General features: G+C 41.6%; 5 protein-coding genes, 1 long non-coding RNA gene and 1 other non-coding gene across 7 annotated transcripts; 4 read left to right on the forward strand and 3 right to left on the reverse strand.

Annotated features, from left to right (window-relative positions):
• Positions 1-455: 455 nt before the first annotated feature.
• On the reverse strand, positions 456-2,759 carry LOC116929716. The gene is made up of 6 exons (XM_032937050.2): positions 2,067-2,759; positions 1,770-1,975; positions 1,542-1,694; positions 1,281-1,464; positions 1,026-1,192; positions 456-935 (listed from the first exon to the last, which is right to left on the reverse strand). Exons 1-6 carry the CDS (start codon positions 2,365-2,367, stop codon positions 738-740), a joined length of 1,209 nt encoding a protein of 402 aa, XP_032792941.2. The 5' UTR covers positions 2,368-2,759; the 3' UTR covers positions 456-737.
• Positions 2,760-4,067: 1,308 nt separating this feature from the next.
• On the forward strand, positions 4,068-6,847 carry LOC116929695 (ATP-binding cassette sub-family B member 10, mitochondrial). The gene is made up of 10 exons (XM_045178047.1): positions 4,068-4,408; positions 4,474-4,674; positions 4,738-4,796; positions 4,875-5,018; positions 5,086-5,196; positions 5,253-5,423; positions 5,498-5,938; positions 6,013-6,093; positions 6,154-6,378; positions 6,449-6,847. Exons 1-10 carry the CDS (start codon positions 4,126-4,128, stop codon positions 6,716-6,718), a joined length of 1,986 nt encoding a protein of 661 aa, XP_045033982.1. The 5' UTR covers positions 4,068-4,125; the 3' UTR covers positions 6,719-6,847.
• Positions 6,848-8,706: 1,859 nt separating this feature from the next.
• Positions 8,707-11,311, forward strand: LOC116935994 (organic solute transporter alpha-like protein 2). Its single transcript, XM_045178048.1, has 7 exons — positions 8,707-9,138; positions 9,223-9,448; positions 9,513-9,677; positions 9,747-9,855; positions 9,913-10,041; positions 10,119-10,248; positions 10,313-11,311. Exons 1-7 carry the CDS (start codon positions 9,051-9,053, stop codon positions 10,555-10,557), a joined length of 1,092 nt encoding a protein of 363 aa, XP_045033983.1. The 5' UTR covers positions 8,707-9,050; the 3' UTR covers positions 10,558-11,311.
• Positions 10,890-10,971, reverse strand: Trnas-uga. The gene has a single exon. It is a non-coding gene; the product is annotated as a tRNA-Ser (tRNA).
• Positions 11,312-11,512: 201 nt separating the features above from the next.
• On the forward strand, positions 11,513-13,352 carry LOC116929886 (organic solute transporter subunit alpha). Its single transcript, XM_032937237.2, has 9 exons — positions 11,513-11,690; positions 11,764-11,915; positions 11,981-12,054; positions 12,140-12,304; positions 12,375-12,486; positions 12,550-12,672; positions 12,738-12,814; positions 12,896-12,948; positions 13,018-13,352. The coding sequence occupies exons 1-9, from the start codon at positions 11,624-11,626 to the stop codon at positions 13,143-13,145; spliced, it is 951 nt and encodes a 316-aa protein (XP_032793128.2). The 5' UTR covers positions 11,513-11,623; the 3' UTR covers positions 13,146-13,352.
• LOC116935299 lies at positions 13,032-14,384 on the reverse strand. Its single transcript, XR_004401218.2, has 3 exons — positions 14,243-14,384; positions 13,280-13,319; positions 13,032-13,219 (listed from the first exon to the last, which is right to left on the reverse strand). It is a non-coding gene; the product is annotated as an uncharacterized LOC116935299 (long non-coding RNA).
• Positions 14,385-14,908: 524 nt separating this feature from the next.
• Positions 14,909-20,159, forward strand: LOC116935997 (xanthine dehydrogenase). The gene is made up of 10 exons (XM_045178049.1): positions 14,909-15,045; positions 15,125-15,182; positions 15,261-15,357; positions 15,427-15,698; positions 15,868-18,773; positions 18,849-18,976; positions 19,048-19,223; positions 19,454-19,650; positions 19,714-19,881; positions 19,942-20,159. Exons 1-10 carry the CDS (start codon positions 14,998-15,000, stop codon positions 19,990-19,992), a joined length of 4,101 nt encoding a protein of 1,366 aa, XP_045033984.1. The 5' UTR covers positions 14,909-14,997; the 3' UTR covers positions 19,993-20,159.
• Positions 20,160-21,389: the final 1,230 nt, after the last annotated feature.

Below are 21,389 nucleotides of genomic sequence, written 5' to 3' on the forward strand. Positions count from 1 at the left end.
ATCTATTAAATCCACCAGCACGAAATCGCCAATCTTGAAAAAGAACAAAAAAGTCATTTCTAAAACGTTTCTCAAAGGATATATTACGTGTATGTATGTTTCTTTGGTGTGACGGTGTGGCCGGAGAGCATCCCAAACTCAACAGCAATTTAACGATGAGAATTAATTTGGCAGCTTAGTATGATCGATGAGCGGGAGGACTTGTCGAGTTGACGAATTCAACAATCAAACAATGGTGATTCCAAGGCTGGCGACGATTCGCTCAAAGTGAAACAGGAGACGATGTCATGGATGAGATTCCTTATCAAGTTCGTCATGTTGGGAAGGCGGAAGACGATCTCTTAAAGTCTTAAACAATAACACAAGGCACGGGCCGTGAATTCATTAGTCTCTGGTTGCTCAAGCAAACCACATCGTCACTAGTCTGATGATATCCAGTGTCAACTGTCAACGAGTTGCAAAGTTGAATTTGTATTACAACGATTACAAACCAGGGATGGCGGGAGTGGGACAAAACAGAATAAAATAATAAACAAACAAACAAAAATGTCTGAAACAAAGAAGTGTGTGGGCGAGAAAGGTAGAGACATCAACACGTCAAACGAAAGAAATAAGACACAGCGTGTTGCCAATCTCCACAAAGTCCAAAATAGAAGTAAAAAACAAACGACGAGTTTTAATGTCAACGGACCTCAAAATTTTACACAACTGATAATGCTATGATAAGAAGGTCAAATTTAAATAGCAGATTCTTTGTCATTGTTAGAAGCTTTCCACCGATGATCGTTCTCATCCGGAGATTCGTCAATCATCGCTACGACTTCTTCGGCCAACCAGCCGTTCTCGACCACCCTTCCATCTTTCTGCTTTCGGTCGTCCTCCCGTTCGCTTGTTTCCACCTCCACAGTCAGGCCTGCCAAAACTCTCCGCCGTTTCTGTTCCAGTACAGTAAAACAAGTTAAATGAATGTCGACAAACTTTTAATTTTATTAAAAAATATAATTTGTTATGTTTTTTTCCCGCACCAGAATGAAATATCTAACGTAGTAATAAGGCAATGCAGCAGCGTCAGCCCCGGGTTCTTCGCCGTCCAGGTAAACGCCACGGACGAGGATGGAGTGGGCGCAATAACAGATGATCAGAATGGCGAGTCCGGCTACGTGGGTCAGCAAATTGCTCCATACTTTGTGTTCTACATGAGATTTGAAATAGGCGATTTTCAGCGATAAAGAGAACTGCGTTAAAGGCGCCCGTTGCAACCTGTTCACTGAGGGGAGCACCTGGGAATAAATAGATGTCGTAAAGGTTCCACAATCCGCGCCAGACGTTGACCGATCCAACGTAACCCACAGCCGTAGACACGTCCACGACGACGATGCGCCAAATGCCAGTGATCCGCGAACATAGAACTGCCAACGGCGCTTGCAGAGCGAAGCTGAACAATGACGACGAATAGCCCAAAATCTACAGCGAGTTTCAATTCAGTTTTCTTTTTGACTTGAAGACTATTTCGTCAAGAAACAAATGTAAAATATATTAACCGTAGATCCCCAGGCAGACCATTCTACGTCTTCGGGGAACATGACTAGGTCCAGTAAAAGAAAGGCTCCTCGCCAGACCAAGACGACCAACGAACCTACCACTGTCACGCTGAACAGGCCATCCAGGGCTATTAAGTGACGTTGTTTAGAATCCTTTTTGCCAACGAATAATGGAATTAAAGAACATGCCCAGAAAGTTTTAGACAGATATAGAGATAGAAGCATTACGAGGGTGCGAAACATGGTGGGAAAGGTGAAATATTCTTCGGGATCGTCGACGATGATGACCAGTGGTGGTGCCATGATGTTGCGGAAAGCGTGGAGCCAAATGAGGCCAGTAACGCCAATGACGAGAGACATGGACGCCGTTGTCCATCCGATTCCCGTGTAAACGTCCAGCGTTCCCCAAACACCGCGCCAATGATTCACGCAACCTTATCGTTCGCGATCACACCAACATTTATAGATTTCATTGCCCACTGTGGATTAGATACTAAGATAAATAGTAGCCAAATAATGATATACCGAGACAGAGTACGACGGTGTAAAGTCTGGAGAGCAAGAAATAGAGCCAAGCTGCCTGTCGAGTGACGTAATCCTGCAAATAGCGTTGAAACCAAGTGGATAACAGCAGAATGCCAAATCCAGCGACCAACGAGATCCAGCAACTGATGGCCATATCATCCGGGTAGAGGTAGAAATCCAGGAGGAACCAGGTACCACGCCAATAGCCTACCACCATCGGAGCGACGAGACACAAGGACAGCATCGTGTCCGTCAACACGGCTGCCGGATGGACCCATAACGATTCACTTCGATCACCCATTGTCTTTGATTTTGAACAAAACCTGCTCAACACTTTTGTTTGTTTCCCCTTTTTGTTTTCTTGGTATTTTTTGTTACTGGCCTTGTTAGGCCTAACTCGTTTTCACTTTCTCCTGCTTTCTTGTTTGCCTTGGTCAATAACGAGAGCAAGAGTGCGGACAAGCAGAAGCTATTGGTCGGTAAGGTGGCAACATGTTCCAAAACTTATCGTCCGTCTTATTTTTTTCTCTTGACGATGCACACAGACGGATGGGGAAATGAAGAGGAAAGAGATAGTGCGTGCGCCCGCGATGATGTCTCGACGGCGACTAACTGACCTTGAGTCACCAGTCGGAATGCGTCCGGTGTACCGCCAAAAATGAAATCAAACACAATCACGGAGGGTGGGTTATAACACGGAAGGCTATTCCACCCTTCTTTCGTTCCTCCCCAGTTTCCACACGCGGGATTATATCTATATTTTTTTCATTCGCCATTTTACATTGGCGAGTTTCTGGTTTAAATAGCCGGTCGGTATGCAAGACAGCGTGCGCTGTACCGATCACTAAAAAAAAAAAAGGAAAATAAAAAAATTCGTCGGGAGAGAATGAGCCTAACAATCGGGAAAATGCTCACGGTGAACGATATTATGAGAGAAATCTTTTACACGAAAGGGAAAGACAAAGAGAAAGAAAGAGGGCGGGTGGGCTCTGATTGACGCTTTCCTGCTTTTGTTCAATTGAAAGAGTGTAGAGAGTAAAAAACGAAAGAGAGCAAGAAAAAGAGAGAAACGGGAGCAGGAGAATGAACGAGTGAAAGAAAAAGGGAATCGGAAAGAGGAACCGTCCCGTTTGGTATAAATGTATAAATATAAAAGAAAAAAAAAATTATATACATGTACGAGGCTGCGGGAACTTTCAATTTTCAATCAATAACGAGTTGCATCCGCGACCGACGTCGCCGGCAATGAGTTCCGGATAGATTGATTGATCTTTGATTTCACGCGAGTCTTTGAAAATGAATGAAGGACAATTCCATCCGAATAGGCTATACATTCAATTTAAGCAGGACTTTGCCATACAACTAGCCAACTTTTAAGTAGGAAATGGTCGATTCAAAGACCTTATAGTTTAGCTCTGAACTGCGCCATCGTCAACACATTTTCTTATTAGTTGGATTTACAGATTCGAGTGGCAATAATATAGGCAAAAGTGGGATATTGTCATCGTTTTCGTATCAGTCACAACAAACGAACGTTTGGACATTTTCTTTTTACAGATAAAGAAGTCAAACTTGACAGCCTTGAGCTTAGTGGTTGGAAAGGTGGATGACTGCAGTCACCAAGCCAAGCTGTAATGGTTAGACCCCTGTCAATCCAGGGTAAGTCCTCGCGAACTTTCTATTTCTCAGCGACACTCGAATTTTGTTTATGAATTAGAAACAGCTAATTCACTGGTTGGATTCCGAACTTCATTCTGGTATTTTTGATGAAACAAACACGCGAACGTGAACACCACCTCCATTCGGTTCAGATTTTATTGTAATGATAAAACTGTTGAAAGGAAAAGCACAGTGGACTTACACTAAATCCAACTAATGAAATGAAATGACACTGGATACTTTCTTTTTTCAATCCTACCAAATAAGTACAAAATTCGCGCCTCCTCCTAAGAAAAGAAAAAAAATTCAGTGAAAATTCACGATGCTACTGATTAGCAGCACCCCGTTCCCGATGTAAACAATTCCTGAAATCACGTAACGTGTGTTTTCTTATCGCTCCATGGCTCTTGTATCTCGTTTATTGAGATCGCCGTCGTACTTCAGACAGGTAATTTTTCTAACCAGAACGAGATGTAGTAGTTTTGCCAGCAGATCTGTTCTACATGCGAACCATGGTAAGAGCAATAGTGTTTGCTCGTGGCGATTCCTCAGCTCAACTTCGCTGAGGAACGCCGGCTTAACGACAACCGAGACCACCACCAAAGCCACCAAACCCAAAATCAAATCAGAAGAACTTCGGAGACTTGTTGGTTTGGCCAAATCCGAAAAGTACAGATTGACTGGTATTTAACCTGTTTTTAATTATGTTCAAGACTTGTTGACCTTCATGTGTTTGTGTTAATATCAGGTGGCATAGGACTACTCTTTGTCTCAAGCGCAATAACCATGGCTATCCCTTTTGCTCTTGGCAAGGTCATAGACATCATTTATGGTGCAAATCAAGAGTCAATGGTAGAAAACCTGACTAACGTGTCTCTTATTCTTGTTGGCATCTTCATCTTTGGAGCTGCTTGCAATTTTGGTCGTACCTACCTTATGGGTGTATCAGGTATTTTGCTGCATCAGTAAAGATTTCTTGTTTTTATCCCAAACATATTTGTTCCACCTTCAGGTCAGAGGATCACTCAAGCTTTACGAAGGAATGTTTATGCTGCCATAATCAAACAAGAAGTGATTATCTGATTTTATCCACATCCTGTTGATGTGAGCTAAATCATCTAACATTTGATTTAAACTTTTTAATTCTAGGTAGCATTTTTTGACAAAAACAAGACAGGAGAGCTGATAAACAGGCTCTCTGCTGACACTTCTCTAGTCAGTCAGTGTGTCACCTCTAACATTTCAGATGGAATCAGATCTAGCGCATTAGTAGTTGCCGGTGTTTCTATGATGGTATTATTTTACAAACAATCTTGGAACGAAAGATTTTTTAAAAATTGCAATTGTTTACCCTGCGCAGTTTTACATGTCCCCGCAATTAGCTCTAGTCGGCCTGTCGATTGTTCCACCAGTTGCAGGAATGGCCATTCTCTATGGCCGTTTCGTCAGAAAAATCTCAAAAAATGTTCAGGTACAGCGATGAAATTCTTTTTCTTTGAAAGCTGCACAAACCTCTTTGTCCTCCAGGATGCGCTAGCGCAAGCCACTCAAGTAGCAGAGGAACGAATTGCAAATGTACGGACTGTAAGGGCGTTTGGCCAAGAGAACCGTGAGTTTGCGCGCTATGACGAACGTATCGAGCACGTACTTGAACTTGGATACAAAGAAGCAAAAGCGAAAGGAATTTTCTTCGCGTTGGTAATTTTATTTTCTCGATATAAGAATTATCTCAAAACTCTCTAGTGGCCCCTGGGTGTTTCGTAATATTACAGACTGGCTTGAGTGGAAATGCAATCATAATTTCTGTTCTCTACTACGGCGGGCTGATGGTGACGGAGTCTTCATTGACGGCTGGCCAGCTCTCTGCCTTTTTACTTTACGCCGCTTACGTCACAATTTCATTGAGCGGGCTCTCCTCATGTTACTCGGAAATGATGAAAGGGTTGGGCGCTTCCACCCGTCTTTGGCAACTAATTGACAAACGACCGGATATTCCCATTTCTGGTGGCTCTGTCATTCCAGCCGGGCAATTCGAAGGCTCTATCCGGTTCCGTGACCTCAGTTTTGCTTATCCAACCAGATCCGACGCTCCTATTTTCAACAATTTAAATTTAGACGTACCGGCCGGTTCCGTGACGGCTATTGTCGGGTCCAGTGGCTCAGGAAAGAGTACCCTGGCAGCACTTCTTCTCCGCTTTTACGATCCCATCAGCGTAACGAAAATCCCTTTTTCTGTTTGCTTGATTAAATTTTGCATTTCCTTTTATGTATTGTTTTTTATGTTTAGGGTCAAGTACTTGTTGACGGTTATTCCGTAACCGACCTCGATCCTCAATGGCTCCGGGCGAATATAGGCACAGTCAGCCAGGTATTGCATTATTCTATTGTCAACGTCTATCCTGAAAGGACTTCAACACGACTGTTTCAGGAACCGTCATTGTTTTCCTGTTCGATACGTGAAAATATTTTATATGGAGCCAACACGCCCGATTCTATAAGTGAAGAACAGATCATCCAGGCTGCGAAAGAAGCCAATGCATGGTCATTCATTCAGCAATGTCCTCAAGGGCTGGACACTATAGTCGGTGAACGAGGAGTACTTCTCTCAGGTGGACAAAGGCAGAGAATAGCAATCGCACGAGCCATCGTCAAAGTACGTGAAGAAAAATCTATATTTCATCAATATATCCTTAATTTCAAATGTTCATTTGTTATTTTGTTAGAATCCTCGTATATTGTTATTGGACGAAGCTACGAGTGCGCTTGATTCTGAAAGCGAATCTCTTGTCCAGGAGGCACTCGAACGCGTAATGAAAGACCGAACGGTCTTGACTATTGCCCATCGACTGTCGACCATCCGCAAGGCGTCGCAGATTGCTGTACTCGAACGGGGCCAAGTGGTCGAGCTGGGCGCTTACGAAGCACTGATGTCCATCCCCAATGGCGTGTTTAAGAAATTAGTTGAACGGCAGACTGTCGGTTTACTTGCTTAATAAAGAACAAAACACACGTGGTTTTCTTCTTCGCTCATGTTGTTTGGGTAAAATTTGGCGTTTATTGACAATTGTTCCTTCTATGTAGATAAACTTTTGGGCCTATAGAGAATATATATTTGATTTGGGTGTCTGTGTTTTTGTTTGTCCCACTAGCACTGTTTGGCGAATTTCTCGATTCGAATTTTCCCTCCATAGGTGGTGCTGGGCGTGTTTATTGAACAAGGTTCTTTTCGGTTCTTTGGAGGAGCATAAATGTTTAAATATTTCCCCATCTCTGTAGCTATAAAGTTGGAACTTGTTGTTGCAGAAAAAAAATACCTCGGGCACCGTTGCGTTTTCAGTTTTTGATGTTTGTAAAGAGATGGGATTCTAACTTCAAGTATTCTTCGCGGGTTTTGTTACCGCTAGATGGCTAGCCGCTGGAAGTTCTGAAGCCGTGAGCATAGCCGCGAGCTTGACTCTCAACGTTGTAATTTTTTTAGTTTACTGGCACGCACGTGGTACTTTCTTTCAAATTCTTTTCGTTTTATGTTCTTTTAGGATCTTGTACTGTTATTTGACTTACACACGTGAAGCGAAGTGGGAAGCAGTTCAGTGGTTCAGTGCTAGGGCAAAAAATGAAAGCTAAACGGTTGATTTATGTGGAACTAGGATTTAGACTGACAGAAATAATTACAGATTCCTCCAAAAAAGAAGGTATTTCATTGAAAATAGTTGCTTGGTTGATGATAGATGTATGGAAACCCCAATGTTTGTGGAATGAAACAACAGTAAGATTACTACCAGATTTTATTTAAGAGGAAAACTCATCTTAACAGGGTTGAGCAGGTGAAAACGTGTGAAATAGAAACAAACTTTCTTGGTGCAAACGGTTAATCAACAATTTTCATCTCACAAACATTAGTGGACCTTCCATGTATGGGCAATTTGAAACACGAGCATTAGTTGAAATATGCATCATGTATGCCATGAACAACAGCCGTGGGTGTTAATTTAACGGATTGATCGATTCGAACCTCGTAAACACCGTGAGTCGTTCATACCATGCATTTGAACGTCAAGTTGCTAGATGCCTCTGCTCTCATTAATTTGTTTACAAAATTTCGCCGTTATCAAACTTCCTTCTGGCAGTTTTCCCTCGCGTGATTGACAGCGGAAAATACGTATACGTTTGTACAGATATTTCCAGTTTTTCCAACTAAGCTGGCTCGTAGGTATTAAAGAAATTAAGGGGAAGGGAGATAAAAAAAGATAACGAGCAAAAACGAATTAGTTCATCTTTACGGGTTAGAATCGCACAACGGAAGAAGTCAACCATACTTTTCGGAATAGGGAATACCAACAATAGCTTAACGTTGTGTTATCTAGCTGATTGGAAGATTAAACAAAATAGTAAAAGAAGACCAAAGGAAGTGACATAACATGGCATTCATTTATTAGGAAAACTTAAAACCAAAAATATGGGACATAATCGAGTATGGGTAAAAGTCTTGTTTTTGTAACGGACAAAGTTTCGCATTCCCGACATGTTGTTGAGGGAAATGTTGTACTGACATACAAGAAAAAACCCAGAGATGATAATTGTTTGATCAGTAAACGATGCCTATAGGTCTGGCACTATCTCACATTCCTACAGGATGTCTGGCTGTGAATTCACGGTCACTGGGGTCACTATTCGCACAGCTGTAGAGCAATCGGTGAGAGATTTTTCGTTTCACTTTGGTAGAAAAATTCAGAACGATTTTTGGAAAAAAATTGCTTAATTAATTTTAATAATGAATAAATCTTTGATGGTAGCCTTGGAAAGTAATAACTTAGAAAAAAACCAAACTAAAATGCGTTAGGAAACACTTTGGAATCAAAGTTAATCGGCATGTGGTCAACGTGAGATAAAATAGCGAAGCACGTCAGGGCAAACATTCGTTTATCGTCAACCTGTGATTTATTTCTTGGTCAGTCCAGATTTATAATTAACTTTTTCTCTATTTAAAGGATAATTCTTTCTCAACACCTTTAACGATTTCAAGATAGTATTATTGGGCAACGACAAAAAGTGAGGACAAGAAAAAAAATGAAGATGTCACGTGCACGAGAAACATAAGCACGGGGAGATATCACAAACAGCGGGACTGTCGTTCTACATGCCTGTATATAAAGTCCAGATGGAAGGAAAGTGCCCAATCAGTCATCGGTGCAGTTGCGTATCTCACCTCTGTCGATAAACTCACGCGAAGCCTTTATGTACGTTTTTCACTTCACCTTCACTGCCTTTTGGATATAGACGTGGTGCACTGGATTCCTGAAATTTAATTACCGAAAAAGAACAAAAATGCAAACCAAAATGGATTACTCCTACAATTGCAGCTATTTTCAGTACAATAACGTTACACCCCCGAATATAGGCCAACAAATAAAAGGTGAGAATATCCCGTCTTGAATTTATCGGATGGCGTAACTGTGTCGCTCGATAATCTAATCTTTGATATTCCTGTTTTGAACAGCTTTAGGGAAGTTTGCCATGGGCGTGGGAATCGCCGGCGGAATTAGTACAGTGCTGTTGATTGTCCTTTTCATCATCAATGTTTTTACTAATATCAAGAAGAGTCCAGCACGCAGAAGAAGACTGCTCTGCTGGATTACTTCTATGCCCATGGTGGTCTCAATATTGTCTCTCTTTATCTTTCTTATTCCCAGGGCCAGTGATATTTGCGACACCGTCAAACAAGTGTATTTATCAAGCGAGTCATTCTCAATCTTGAACAAAATTTCTAATGACGACATTTTAACGCAGGTATTTACCTTTCGTCTTGATGCATTTTGTCGATTTGGCTTTGTTGATACAAGGAGGCGAAGAGGGGGTCCTTAACGAGGTGGTCGAGGTTCATGCCCCCTTTTCCTTGTGTCAACCGCCTTGTTGTTTCTTTGGAATTTGCGTCCATGATCTCACTTTCACCAAGTAAGTATATATTTTTTTTAAGTGATTTTCTTCTATTGGTTGAATCGTAATTACCTTTTCGTTTCACAGGATAAGACTTCGTATAGTTAAAGGATTGGTCTACCAAGCGCCTGTCTTGCAATTTGTTTTAATTATAATAATGAACGTACTGGATCACGCGGATTTTCTCGAGAAAAAAGTATTGTCTTAAATTTTATCGACTTCCTTGGGATTGACAAGTTTTAATCTGTTATAGACATCGGACAAATTATTTCAATTCTTCGCCTTATTGAATATTTTAGCGTTTATGTTTGGAATTTGGGGCTTTAATATTTTGAATGCCGCTCTGAGCCCGATGCTGAGGACCAAATGGAAGAGATATATAGTTAGTTATATAGTTTAATTGCATTGAAAATCTTTGCCAAATTATTAGCTTTAATTTTGGGTTTATTTGTCGTATAGTTACGAACTAAAGTGCTGAGCGCTTTTGTCGTCATCCTGAAGATGCAAAACTTTATCCTCGGTATTCTCTATTTCGCCAATGTCATTCCATGCATCATTCCTTACATCTCACCGTCCATCATGAGAAAAAGTAGGTTACAATTACAAAGGAAGCTAAAAGAGCCTAGTTGACTAATACTTTAAATTAATGCTAGCTATTGACGCTGCCTTGTCCCTATTGGAATCACTTCTTTTCGGTATCTTCTTTTACCTGGTATACCAGGTGAGTGACATCACCGAGATGAAACGCCCTTCTAAAGGAGACATGCTAGACACGCCGTCCTTTGAGCGTCACCTACTTGCCCCTCCTCCCGCTGTGATAATAAAGCAACCCATACGTGATGTTAGGAATATTCCTCCTGTAAATGTAATCGACGGAATTTCTTACAGTGTGTGTTAAGCTTGGCAAAAATGACTACTTACAACAGTGCGTTATTTGGGTTTAAATACTGTATATGATAATAATTTTCGACTATCGTAAACAAACCTTTAAATACTTCTTACATACAATGAAATATTTCTGGCAAACTAAAACGTGGGTGTCTTATAATGGTCTGATATGCTGTACTTCTGTCGGTGGCAGCTGGTAGTTTTTTGTCACTTTAAATTTTCAAATGGCGTTAATTTTTTCGTAACGCGTGAAAAAGAAAAATAATGTAGATGAAATAGTGAACTGTAATCTTTGATTTAAAAAAACTTATATTTTAGGTAAAAAATTGGCAAAAGCATCTTCGCAGTTGGTAGGGTTCGAACCTACGCCCTCAGAGAGGAATAGATTTCAAGTCTATCGCCTTAACCACTCGGCCACAACTGCTTGTACAATCTTGCATCCAGAGTAAAACGTATTCAATGGAGAAAGTGAATAGCACTAAATTCTTGCGTAAACCGGATAGCTTCTAAACAGTTTAAATAAATTGAAATAGGCATGACTAGTATTTGTTTTGGCTTTTGGGGCAAGGGAAAGCGAATGTCCACCACGTCGCCTTGTGGAGTGGCACTCTCACGGCCGCGGTCCCTTTCAAAAGCAGTGATTGCTCTTTTCAGCTGTATGTTCCACTGTGAAATGACTATGACTAATGTCAACAGGCATGACTTTATGCTATGTAAAGTAAATAACTTTCTTTAAATAAAAATAAATAAAAATTGTGATGACGGCTTGATTTGTAGACTTTTGTTTGTCCGCATTTACGCGCGCTTTCGAACGTTTGCATTTACTGGTAAGGGTTTTAATGATGGTCAGTCCACTCGTGACCGGGACTTAATATATGTTTTGGTTTATCCAGAAAAAGGAACGTCAAGGTAAATAACGCATACAGAGGGATACCACTTTCTATCTATCGACGCTCTTTATGGTTCGACTCCCAGCCGAGTATTCATTCCTTGCCAGTTCGTTGATGCGGCAACGTCTTTCTATTTTTGTTCCACCCTACATTGGTGATATTTGGCTCAAATAACACGTTGACACCATGGAGGACAACTGCAGCATGTTGACTTTTAGTACTCGACCCCCTAGCGTACAACAACATTTGGAAGGTATCAATTTCTTTTTCTTTCTTTTAGCTTTTCATGATTGATTTACATTGCTTTACGGTTGATTCATCAATAGCGCTCGGTTATTATGGTTGGATCGCCACAATCACGTTTGCAGTGACCACTTTGATACTTGTTGCTCTCTTCATTCTAAACGTTGCCAGCTTCATACGACATAGTCCACCGCATCGCCGACTTCTTTTATGCTGGGTTACCTCCTTCCCATTGGTATTCGTTTTTGAAGTTCGTTAACCGTGATATGTAAATAACCATGGTTTCCTCTTTTTATCCAGATTATTTCTTTCTTGGCATTGATGACGTTATTGATTCCGCGGGCCGGAAATCTCTGCGATACCGTCAAACAAATGTACACACTACATTGCGCAATGATGACGTGTTTAACAAATAAAGTAAAACTGCCAATTTTAATTTCTCTCTGTTCATTATGACAGTTTTATGCCATTTATAATGATGCACTTCGTGGATTTAACGTTGAACTTCAAAGGTGGCCAATCAGCTGCGCTGGAAGACCTGTTGCAATCCAACACACCCATGACATTCTGCCTTCCACCGTGCTGCTGCCTTGGACTCTGTATTCGTCAACTCGACTATACAAAGTATTATAGTCCATAAAACATATGTGAATAATTAGCTAACTATTAGCGAGCCGTTGGTTTTGAATAACAGGAAAAGACTGCGTGTCTTCAAATCACTCGTCTATCAAATGCCTCTGGTTCAATTAGCCATAATTGTATTGATTGTTCTCTTAACTGAAGCTGAAGTGATTCGCCGAGACAAGGTATTGGCTTGAAAGATGTTTCAGTATTGCGTGAGTTCGATTATACAACTGTATTTTATGTAGGGTCCTGATGGCGTTTTCATTTTTTTGAACGTCTTGAACATTGTTTGCTTTTGCCTGGCCATGTGGGCGTTTAACATCATTACCCGCTCTTTTGCACCTCAACTGGTGGCAATTAACTTTCAGGTATATTTAGATTTTAACGAATTTGTACACACAGCTATTCGCTAACGTGAAACCATAATTTTTAGTATAAAGCCCAACTGGTCGGACTGGGAATCGCATTGATGAAACTACAAAATTTTGTTTTGGTCCTCTTGAGCGTCAGGTATTCACTTTTACTTTTTTTAAATCAAATGAAAACCAAAACTGATAAACCTTTTTGCCTAAATTGAATTTAATGAAATAGTGGAGTCATCCCGTGTATCCCACCGCTCACATCCAGAATAGTTCTTCAAAAAAGTTCGTGATTTTTACTTAGTAAATCATAATTATCATAATGACTAAATTATTTTGTCATTTACTCGACAGCAATTGACGCATCATTGACGTTAATCGAAGCTTTTATTCTTGGCATCTTGACATTCATCGATTACAGAAAACTTGACCACCAAGACGAACTGCAGCCTCCTGGTCGCCGAACAAGTCAACAAAAATAGTGTTGACGCATCCTTTTAGATCCTTATAAATTTCTTTATTCATTTTTATTTTCTATAATCCAAAATCTCGATACCTATCCAAAAAAAGGTAACAGCTCGTTAAATAATTAGTGTTTAAATTATTAACTATTTACTCATTTATGGTGAAATGCATAAAAAGGTGACGCAAAGGACCTAAAAACAAATAAACGATCATGTCCAAATTAATTAAATCATGGAAATTGAATCTATGATCAACTTTTTGACTATGATGTATGATATATTATATTATGGAAGGAAGAATCTGTTTGTTGAGTTGCTGAACCCTTTTTATGCAAACGTGAACGCGGTTCATCCCAAGTTTTGGTATCTAAGCCAATTAGCGGGAAGAGGATGTGGAAAAAGGAAAACCATAACCATTGGTTATCACGGTTATTACTCACACATCATTATTTGGGTTCAAAAATGGTTCTCAGCTATGCCTCCTTGGAAATTTCTCAATGCATTTGTTTCATGCAAAATGCCTCTGTGACACCATGGCAATGTCTAGGTGCTACTAATTGATTCTATATTTTATCACTTTAGACAGCCACCTGTTGCATTGTCATAGAGGCATGCCAGTTGTATTTTAGGTACATCAGTATGAACTGGTATTAATTTCTTTTCTCATTCTAAATTTCAGACCGCCCACTCGGTTTTCCTGGTTATGATTGTATAATAATTTGTTGCTCTCTTTTAAGGATAAAGTATCTTTCTGTGTTAAACCAATGGCTAATCCAAAATGAGCTTCTAAACTAATTTTGCACAAAGTATACTACAAAGTCTATCAGCATGGTAAAGCCAACAGAGCGAACAGAAAAAGCCTGTGCATCTCTCTAATATTACTAATGATCGTCTTCCATCCCCTAATAATTTAGGTGCTACAACATTTATTATGCACTATTCTTAAACGAGACAGTGCCAATGGTCTACAAAGCTAGCAATTTATCATTTCTATATATATTGTAAGTACTGCTCAAAGTTGAACAAAAGTAAACCTTATTAACTGTTTTTCTTTAGAACCTCTCAGAATTAAGTCTGATGATAGAAAGTAAAGTCATGTATGTTGTACTGCTCACCTTTAGTAGTCAAATGTATTTTATTAGCTTACACAGCAATTGCACTAAGAAATTATTTTGGGTGCATTAATTCTGTTTCTGTTTAGCCCATTGCTCTTCCAGCAATGGGTTCCCAGATAGCACCTGAAGAATCTGCACATCAAATCGATTGTAAGGCCACAGCAAAAGCACATCGGATAAGCCCTCCCCCGAACTTGTCTTAACTTTATTTTCCAATGAAGAATGCAATGAACTATCATAAATTGCATCGCGGGTACCTATACTTAGCGTCATGATCACCATTGATTTCGTATATATTTTTATATACCTTATAAACTAACTGAATTGAGCCAATTTATAACTTCCGCCCTTATTAGCGGAGCCGAGACAAGATATTTGCCGAAAGAAGCCTGTCAATTTTCCCCCGCGAATAACTGCGCTTTGTTCCAGGGTTGCCTTATTACGCATAGCAACGATTTCATTTAAACGAGATATTCATTCGTTCCATTTTTTTACGAAAATGGTATCGAGAACTTGGCGCTTTAAAAAAACTTGTTTCATTGGCTGCCTGAGGCATCCATTAAATTTTCTCTGCCTTCTTATCGGCATTCCCATCGTATAAAAACAGCCCGCAGGGGTTACTCGTGGCTGTGCATTTATCAACGCAGAAGAGCAGGGCAGACTTGGAACAGCAGACACTGTGCATTCACTTGGCTCTGCACTTGCTTGGTGATACGTCACAACAGTTGCGCTTCAGCCGAGAAATCGAGGCAACTATGGATGAAGCAGTGTCGAGACTAGTGTTTTACGTGAACGGTAGCAAGGTAAACAGAGGAATTTTAAATTGAAGTCACAAAGTGTAAATGTTTCCTAAAATAACGCCCACAATTTGTTACGTAAAAGGTGGTGGAGGACACGGCGCAACCTGAATGGACCCTCCTGTTCTACCTGCGCAATCAGTGTAACGTAGAACAACAATTATTCTAGTTAAATAAGAATTTCACTTTCAAAAATTTACTTTGAACTGGATGTCATGTAGTACGACTGACTGGAACGAAGCTTGGCTGCGGTGAAGGAGGATGTGGAGCCTGCACTGTCATGATCTCTCGTTACGACCGAACAACCGAAACGATTATGTAACAATAAAGAAAGAATCAAAGTACGGGAATAATGTTATATTCTAAAATTATATTTCTAAAACCAAGGCACTACGCTGTCAACGCTTGCTTGACCCCGATATGCGCCGTGCACGGCTTGGCTGTCACCACGGTGGAAGGTATCGGCCAACCAGGCGATGTGGAAGGCCAGCGAAAACAACACAAGAGGCGCCTGCATGCCGTCCAAGAACGTCTAGCCAAAGCTCATGGTTCTCAGTGCGGCTTTTGCACCCCAGGCTTCGTCATGTCCATGTATACGTTGCTCAGGAGTAACAAGACAGAGTTGCCCTCTATGGCGGAAGTGGAAGAAGGTTTCCAAGGTAAAAAAAAAAAAAAAACCCAAAATATATGATCTGCCATCGGCAACTGCCATAAAATAAGAAGTCTACTACATTTTTGGTTGTGTGCAGAACGACCTTAGAATCGTTTACGCACACCATAAAATATTAAAAGAAGCTCGCTGATCATATATGAATTCATTTTTCAAAGGTAACCTCTGTCGCTGTACTGGATACAGGCCAATTTTAGAAGGATGCCGTACTTTAACAAGGGACGGGTGTTGCGGTGGTCAGGCAAACGGCAATGGCTGCTGCATGGACCCGATCAACCAAAGTAATGGGGATGTCGTCAATGGTCATGCGAATGGGAACGGTGAAACGATTCAAAGACCTGTTAGCACAACCCTGACCAATCCTTCTGCTTTCGAAGAATCATACTCTGAAAAGCAAGAGCCCATCTTCCCGCCGGCTCTTCAGCTTTCGGATGAATTGGACAAGCAATATTTAGTCATCAAGGGAGAGCGCGTCACGTGGTACCGACCAGTCAAATTGGGACAACTGCTTAAGCTGAAATCCGAGTTTCCTCACGCTAAAGTTGTGGTGGGCAACACCGAAGTGGCTTTGGAAATGAAATTCAAACATTGCGATTATCCCGTTCTAATCAGTCCAGTCATGATTACCGAAACGCTGGCTGTGGAACGGACTGAAGATGCCCTGCTATTCGGCGGGGCCGTCACTCTGTCGACGTTCAAAGAAATGCTGGAACATGAAGTCAAAAAAGAGCCCCAAGAATCGACGCGATTCTTTTCAGCTTTGAGTCAAATGCTTCATTGGTTTGCGGGTAAACAGATTCGCAACGTAGCGGCCATCGCAGGGAATATCATGACGGGCAGCCCCATTTCGGATCTGAATCCGCTCTTCATGGCAGCCGGATGCATGCTTACGTTACAGAGCCAAACAAAAGGCATCCGCTACGTTAAGATGGATCAACATTTCTTCACTGGCTATCGGCGTAATGTTGTCCAGCCAGATGAAATCCTGTTGAAAATTGCTGTTCCACGCACGAAGCCGGACGAGTATGTTAATGGATACAAACAGTCACGTCGCAGAGAGGATGATATAGCCATCGTTAACGGTGCCTTCCGGGTTCTTTTCCATCCTGAATCCAGCAAAATTCAGGAGATTTCCATGGCTTTTGGTGGCATGGCACCCACTACTGTTATGGCTATTGGAACAATGGAAAAACTGGCTGGTCGTTGCTGGGAAGAAGATTCTTTAGTGGAAGATGTTTGCCGCTTTTTGCTGGAAGATTTGCCGTTGTCGCCTTCCGCACCGGGTGGAATGAGTTCCTATCGCCAGTCGCTTTGCCTCAGCTTCTTCTTCAAATTTCATCTCTACGTTCTGAGAGATTTGATCGCACGGAACATCGTGACCAGCTTCATCGCGGAGAAACTGTCTGGCGCTGAACTAGATATCGAACGCGGGCGATTCAAATCCGCTCAGTTGTTTGAACTGGTGCCTAAAGACCAGCCAGATTTAGATCCAGTAGGTCGACCATTGGCTCACGTAGCAGGGGAGAAACATGTAACGGGTGAAGCCCTCTACTGCGATGATTTACCACCAGTCGCCGGTGAGCTCCACATGGCCCTCGTCTTGAGCAATCAGGCCAATGCAGAGATCGATTCGATTGACCCGTCTGCCGCTTTGGCGCTAGAAGGCGTCCATGGCTTCTTCTCCGCCAAGGATATCGACCCAGGTCGAAATATCTTCGGACCCATTATCCATGACGAGGAAGTATTTGCGTCGGAAAGAGTCACCTGTTGCGGTCAGGTGATCGCTTGCGTAGTGGCTGACAATTTAGCGCTGGCCCAGAGGGCCAGCCGTCTCGTTAAAGTAACATACCGCCCATCAGCCGGCCCAACCATTATCACCATTCAAGACGCCATTGACAATAATTCTTTCTATGAAGGTCATACCCGCCAGATAATCAAAGGAAATGTGGATGCCGCTCTGCCCAATACCCAGCACGTCTTGGAAGGAACGTTCCAAATGGCCGGTCAAGAACATTTTTACCTGGAAACGCAGGCCGTTTTGGTAGTACCTAAAGGTGAAGACGGAGAATTGGACGTCACGTGTTCGACACAAAATCCGTCTGAAGTGCAACAAGTCGTCGCAGAAGTTTTAGGCTTACCGGCCAATCGCGTCGTCTGCCGAGTTAAACGGATGGGCGGTGGATTTGGTGGTAAAGAAACCCGTTCTGCTATGCTGGCCGCTCCGGCAGCCGTGGCCTCTTTCCGACTTCAAAGGCCTGTTCGCTGCATGCTGGATCGTGACGAAGACATGATGATCACTGGAACACGCCATCCGTTCATGGCTCGTTACAAAGTCGGATTTGATTCAACGGGTAAAATAACCGCACTAGACGTCCAACTCTTCTCCAACGGAGGTAACACGATGGATCTTTCTCGCGGCATCATGGAACGCGCCGTCTTCCACATCGACAACGCCTATCAAATCGATAATTTACGCTGTCACGGTATCGTCTGCCGGACGAATTTACCTTCTAATACGGCCTTCCGTGGTTTCGGCGGACCGCAAGGAATGGCCGTTATCGAAAACGTAATGACTGACGTAGCCACGTACCTCAACATGGATCCTTTGGCTGTACGATCGCTCAACTTGTACAGAGAGGGCGACGAAACTCATTACAATCAACGGCTAGAGTACTGCACGCTGGATCGCTGCTGGAGTGAATGCCAGGCGCTAGCTCGCATGGACCAACGCCGAAAGGAAATAGACAATTTCAATCGAACCCATCGGTTCAAGAAGCGTGGAATGGCTCTGATTCCCACCAAGTTCGGCATCGCTTTCACGGCGCTCTTTTTGAATCAAGCCGGAGCTTTAGTGCACGTTTACAAAGACGGATCGGTGCTGTTGACTCACGGTGGAACGGAAATGGGTCAAGGATTGCATACGAAAATGCTCCAAGTGGCAAGCCGATCGCTTAATATTCCTGTCGATTTGATATTCATATCGGAGACGTCGACAGATAAAGTCCCTAACACGTCGCCGACCGCAGCCAGCGCTGGATCAGACCTCAACGGAATGGCCGTCCTCGTACGTAAATTCACTTTACTTAATTTGTTTATTCTTGAATTTTAGGATTTTCCTTACAATTTCAAAAAATTGTAGAATGCCTGCCAAATTCTGATGGATCGATTGGCGCCCATTCGCAAAGCAAATCCTGAAGGAACTTGGCAACAGTGGATCCAGGATGCCTATTTTCAGAGAATCAGTCTGTCAACAACAGGCTTTTACAAGTAAAAACATGTTGAATATTACTGTTTCCTTAGATCACCGACTTTAATAATTCTTTATTGAATTTCTACAGAACTCCAGACATTGGTTATGACTTTGTAACCAACAAAGGAACTCCGTTCCGCTACTTTACCTTCGGTGCGGCTTGCTCCGTTGTCGAAGTGGATTGTCTGACGGGCAACCACAGAGTATTGAGGACGGACATTGTAATGGATCTTGGAGAAAGCTTGAACCCAGCCATTGATATAGGTAAACTAGAACAATATATAGTTTAGGTGTTTTACTTACAGAAATATTGTTTTTTCTCTTATTGGGTAAATTCAATTTTTGTTTCACGTGTACTACGAATGGACTTTTCTTTTTTCTTTAATCCTCGTGGTTGAATGCTTTTCGGACCTTCGTTCTTTATAACCCAATTAATAGTCCATTTATTTCCAATAGCTATACATATTACATTTCATATTTATATTTCAAACTAGGCCAAGTCGAAGGTGGATTCGTTCAAGGGCTAGGCTTGTTCACTCTAGAAGAACCACTTTTCTCACCGAGTAACGGCCAGGTCATTACTCGCGGACCATCCAATTACAAGATACCGTCAGCTGATGACATTCCCGAAGAGTTTAATGTTTCTCTTTTACGGGGATGTCCTAATCCGCACGCTGTTTACTCTTCCAAAGTATGAATTTAACTTTGATGTAGCTATTTCTTGTTATTTTATTGATTTTTTCATTTTTTGCAGGCGGTTGGAGAGCCGCCTTTGTTTCTAGCATCCAGTGTCTTTTTTGCGATTAAAGACGCCATCCACTCGGCTAGGACTGAAGCTGGTATCACTGGCAATTTCACTATAAACTCGCCGGCTACGTCCGAACGCATCCGCATGGCCTGCGAAGACGATCTGATTCGAAAGGTGATTTTCTTTTGAAAATGTTTTTGAATGACTTTTTACTTGCTTTTTTTCTATCCAAAGGTTTCGAAGCCTGCGTCAGGTGCTTTTCAACCATGGGCGGCGTCGGTTTAGTTCATACCTGACCAACGCCACGATAAACGGCCTAGTACTCGTCCGATTTAGGCGTCGTGCGTGTCTAACGCATTGGTTTATTTGGTATAGAATTTATATACGCACAACAGCTGTAAAATCTTTATAGGTCTATGCGTTGCTCAATAATAGTGCAGTTTATACGCGAATGTTTCAAGTAGGCATTTGACCTGAAGAAACCATATACTTCAGAGAAAATTAATCTTGTTCTTAATCCTTTTGAGCAGAATCGGCGTGATGATTAGAAATCAAAGGTAATTTTAAAGCTAAGCTGCCAACAATTAGTCCGAGGAAGGAAAATTCTATTTCACGAAACAACTATAATATTATCGATTTAGATCTTTTTACGTCTGTTTCAGTAATTATTGTAGTTACCTTTGAGCAAATTTCATTGGGCTAATTAGAAAACCTAAAACTCAGCAAGGGTTTATTGCACAATGGTTGAGCATTCGTTACTCAATTAATTATATTGGGCAAAGTACGCAATCGTATTTAGTATGATTCCATTTGCTTTAATCATACATCCAAGCAACAATCAAATTAAGAAGTTCAAGAACAAAAACATTATTTTAAAAAGCTTTATTTAACTGGCACTTAACATATATTTCAGTTCTTACTTACCATTAGTGTTCACCAGTGTTCTGTCGAATAAGGAAAAACTTGATTCGTTTTGTAAACGAATACGAATAAGCAGTACAAACGAATACGAATAACGAATAAAAAGGACGTTTTATTCGCGAATACGAATAATATTCGAATAACGAATAAATTTTCAATTAAAATATCCAGAGTCATAGACCCCTGGTTGCACCACTATGGCTATTTTCCCTCACAGAAACTATTGCGGGAACACTATCGGCCACTATCCGAAAAAACGAGGATTTTAGGGCGGAGCGTAAGAGTAATTTTCCGCCTGGTGCGAGCGCCATCTGGCAAATGAGCCTGTGCGTGGAGTGAACACCAACACCCCCGCACAACTCCATCTCGTTCAGGGAGCTGAACCCTGTCAGGCAAAACATGAAAACTCCTGGTAGGGTTCAGGTCCCTGGCCTCAATTTGCAGCAAGAGATAGGCAGCTCAATGCAACTTGTTCTCCGCGAGACCGTCACCGCTTCATCCCAGAGGGACTATCCCGGCCCTCTGATTGGCTCTCTTCACCCTTACATCCTTCTATGTCTTTCTGCTTTCCGCTCCCACATTTTCCTGATGTACACAGTGTGGTTTTCCGTGAGGCTGCCGCTTTGATTTGTTTGTTTCTTTCGTGTATTTTTATTATTTACATTTATTGTTTGTTCTTTATTAAGTTTTACAAATACAATACTTTTACTTACATTAATTGTTTTTTTCATTTTATGTAATAGAATGAATTAATTACAGGT

The sequence above is a fragment of the Daphnia magna genome, linkage group LG8 (genome assembly GCF_020631705.1).
Source record: "Daphnia magna isolate NIES linkage group LG8, ASM2063170v1.1, whole genome shotgun sequence".
Classification (NCBI taxonomy): Eukaryota; Metazoa; Arthropoda; class Branchiopoda; order Diplostraca; family Daphniidae; genus Daphnia; species Daphnia magna.

Coding starts and splice junctions, on each gene's coding strand:
- LOC116929716 (XM_032937050.2), bottom strand. CDS start 2,367: ATGGGTGATCGAAGTGAATCGTTATGGGTCCATCCGGCAGCCGTGTTG. Junction 1,976..2,066: donor CACCGTCGTACTCTGTCTCG/GTATATCATTAT, acceptor GCGAACGATAAG/GTTGCGTGAATCATTGGCGC. Junction 1,695..1,769: donor CCACCATGTTTCGCACCCTC/GTAATGCTTCTA, acceptor GTTGGCAAAAAG/GATTCTAAACAACGTCACTT.
- LOC116929695 (XM_045178047.1), top strand. CDS start 4,126: ATGGCTCTTGTATCTCGTTTATTGAGATCGCCGTCGTACTTCAGACAG. Junction 5,939..6,012: donor GCTTTTACGATCCCATCAGC/GTAACGAAAATC, acceptor TTTTATGTTTAG/GGTCAAGTACTTGTTGACGG. Junction 6,379..6,448: donor TCGCACGAGCCATCGTCAAA/GTACGTGAAGAA, acceptor TTATTTTGTTAG/AATCCTCGTATATTGTTATT.
- LOC116935994 (XM_045178048.1), top strand. CDS start 9,051: ATGCAAACCAAAATGGATTACTCCTACAATTGCAGCTATTTTCAGTAC. Junction 9,449..9,512: donor TGCGACACCGTCAAACAAGT/GTATTTATCAAG, acceptor ATTTTAACGCAG/GTATTTACCTTTCGTCTTGA. Junction 10,249..10,312: donor ACCGTCCATCATGAGAAAAA/GTAGGTTACAAT, acceptor AATTAATGCTAG/CTATTGACGCTGCCTTGTCC.
- LOC116929886 (XM_032937237.2), top strand. CDS start 11,624: ATGGAGGACAACTGCAGCATGTTGACTTTTAGTACTCGACCCCCTAGC. Junction 11,691..11,763: donor CGTACAACAACATTTGGAAG/GTATCAATTTCT, acceptor ATTCATCAATAG/CGCTCGGTTATTATGGTTGG. Junction 12,949..13,017: donor CAGAATAGTTCTTCAAAAAA/GTTCGTGATTTT, acceptor TTTACTCGACAG/CAATTGACGCATCATTGACG.
- LOC116935997 (XM_045178049.1), top strand. CDS start 14,998: ATGGATGAAGCAGTGTCGAGACTAGTGTTTTACGTGAACGGTAGCAAG. Junction 15,358..15,426: donor CGAACAACCGAAACGATTAT/GTAACAATAAAG, acceptor TCTAAAACCAAG/GCACTACGCTGTCAACGCTT. Junction 18,977..19,047: donor TCAACAACAGGCTTTTACAA/GTAAAAACATGT, acceptor GAATTTCTACAG/AACTCCAGACATTGGTTATG.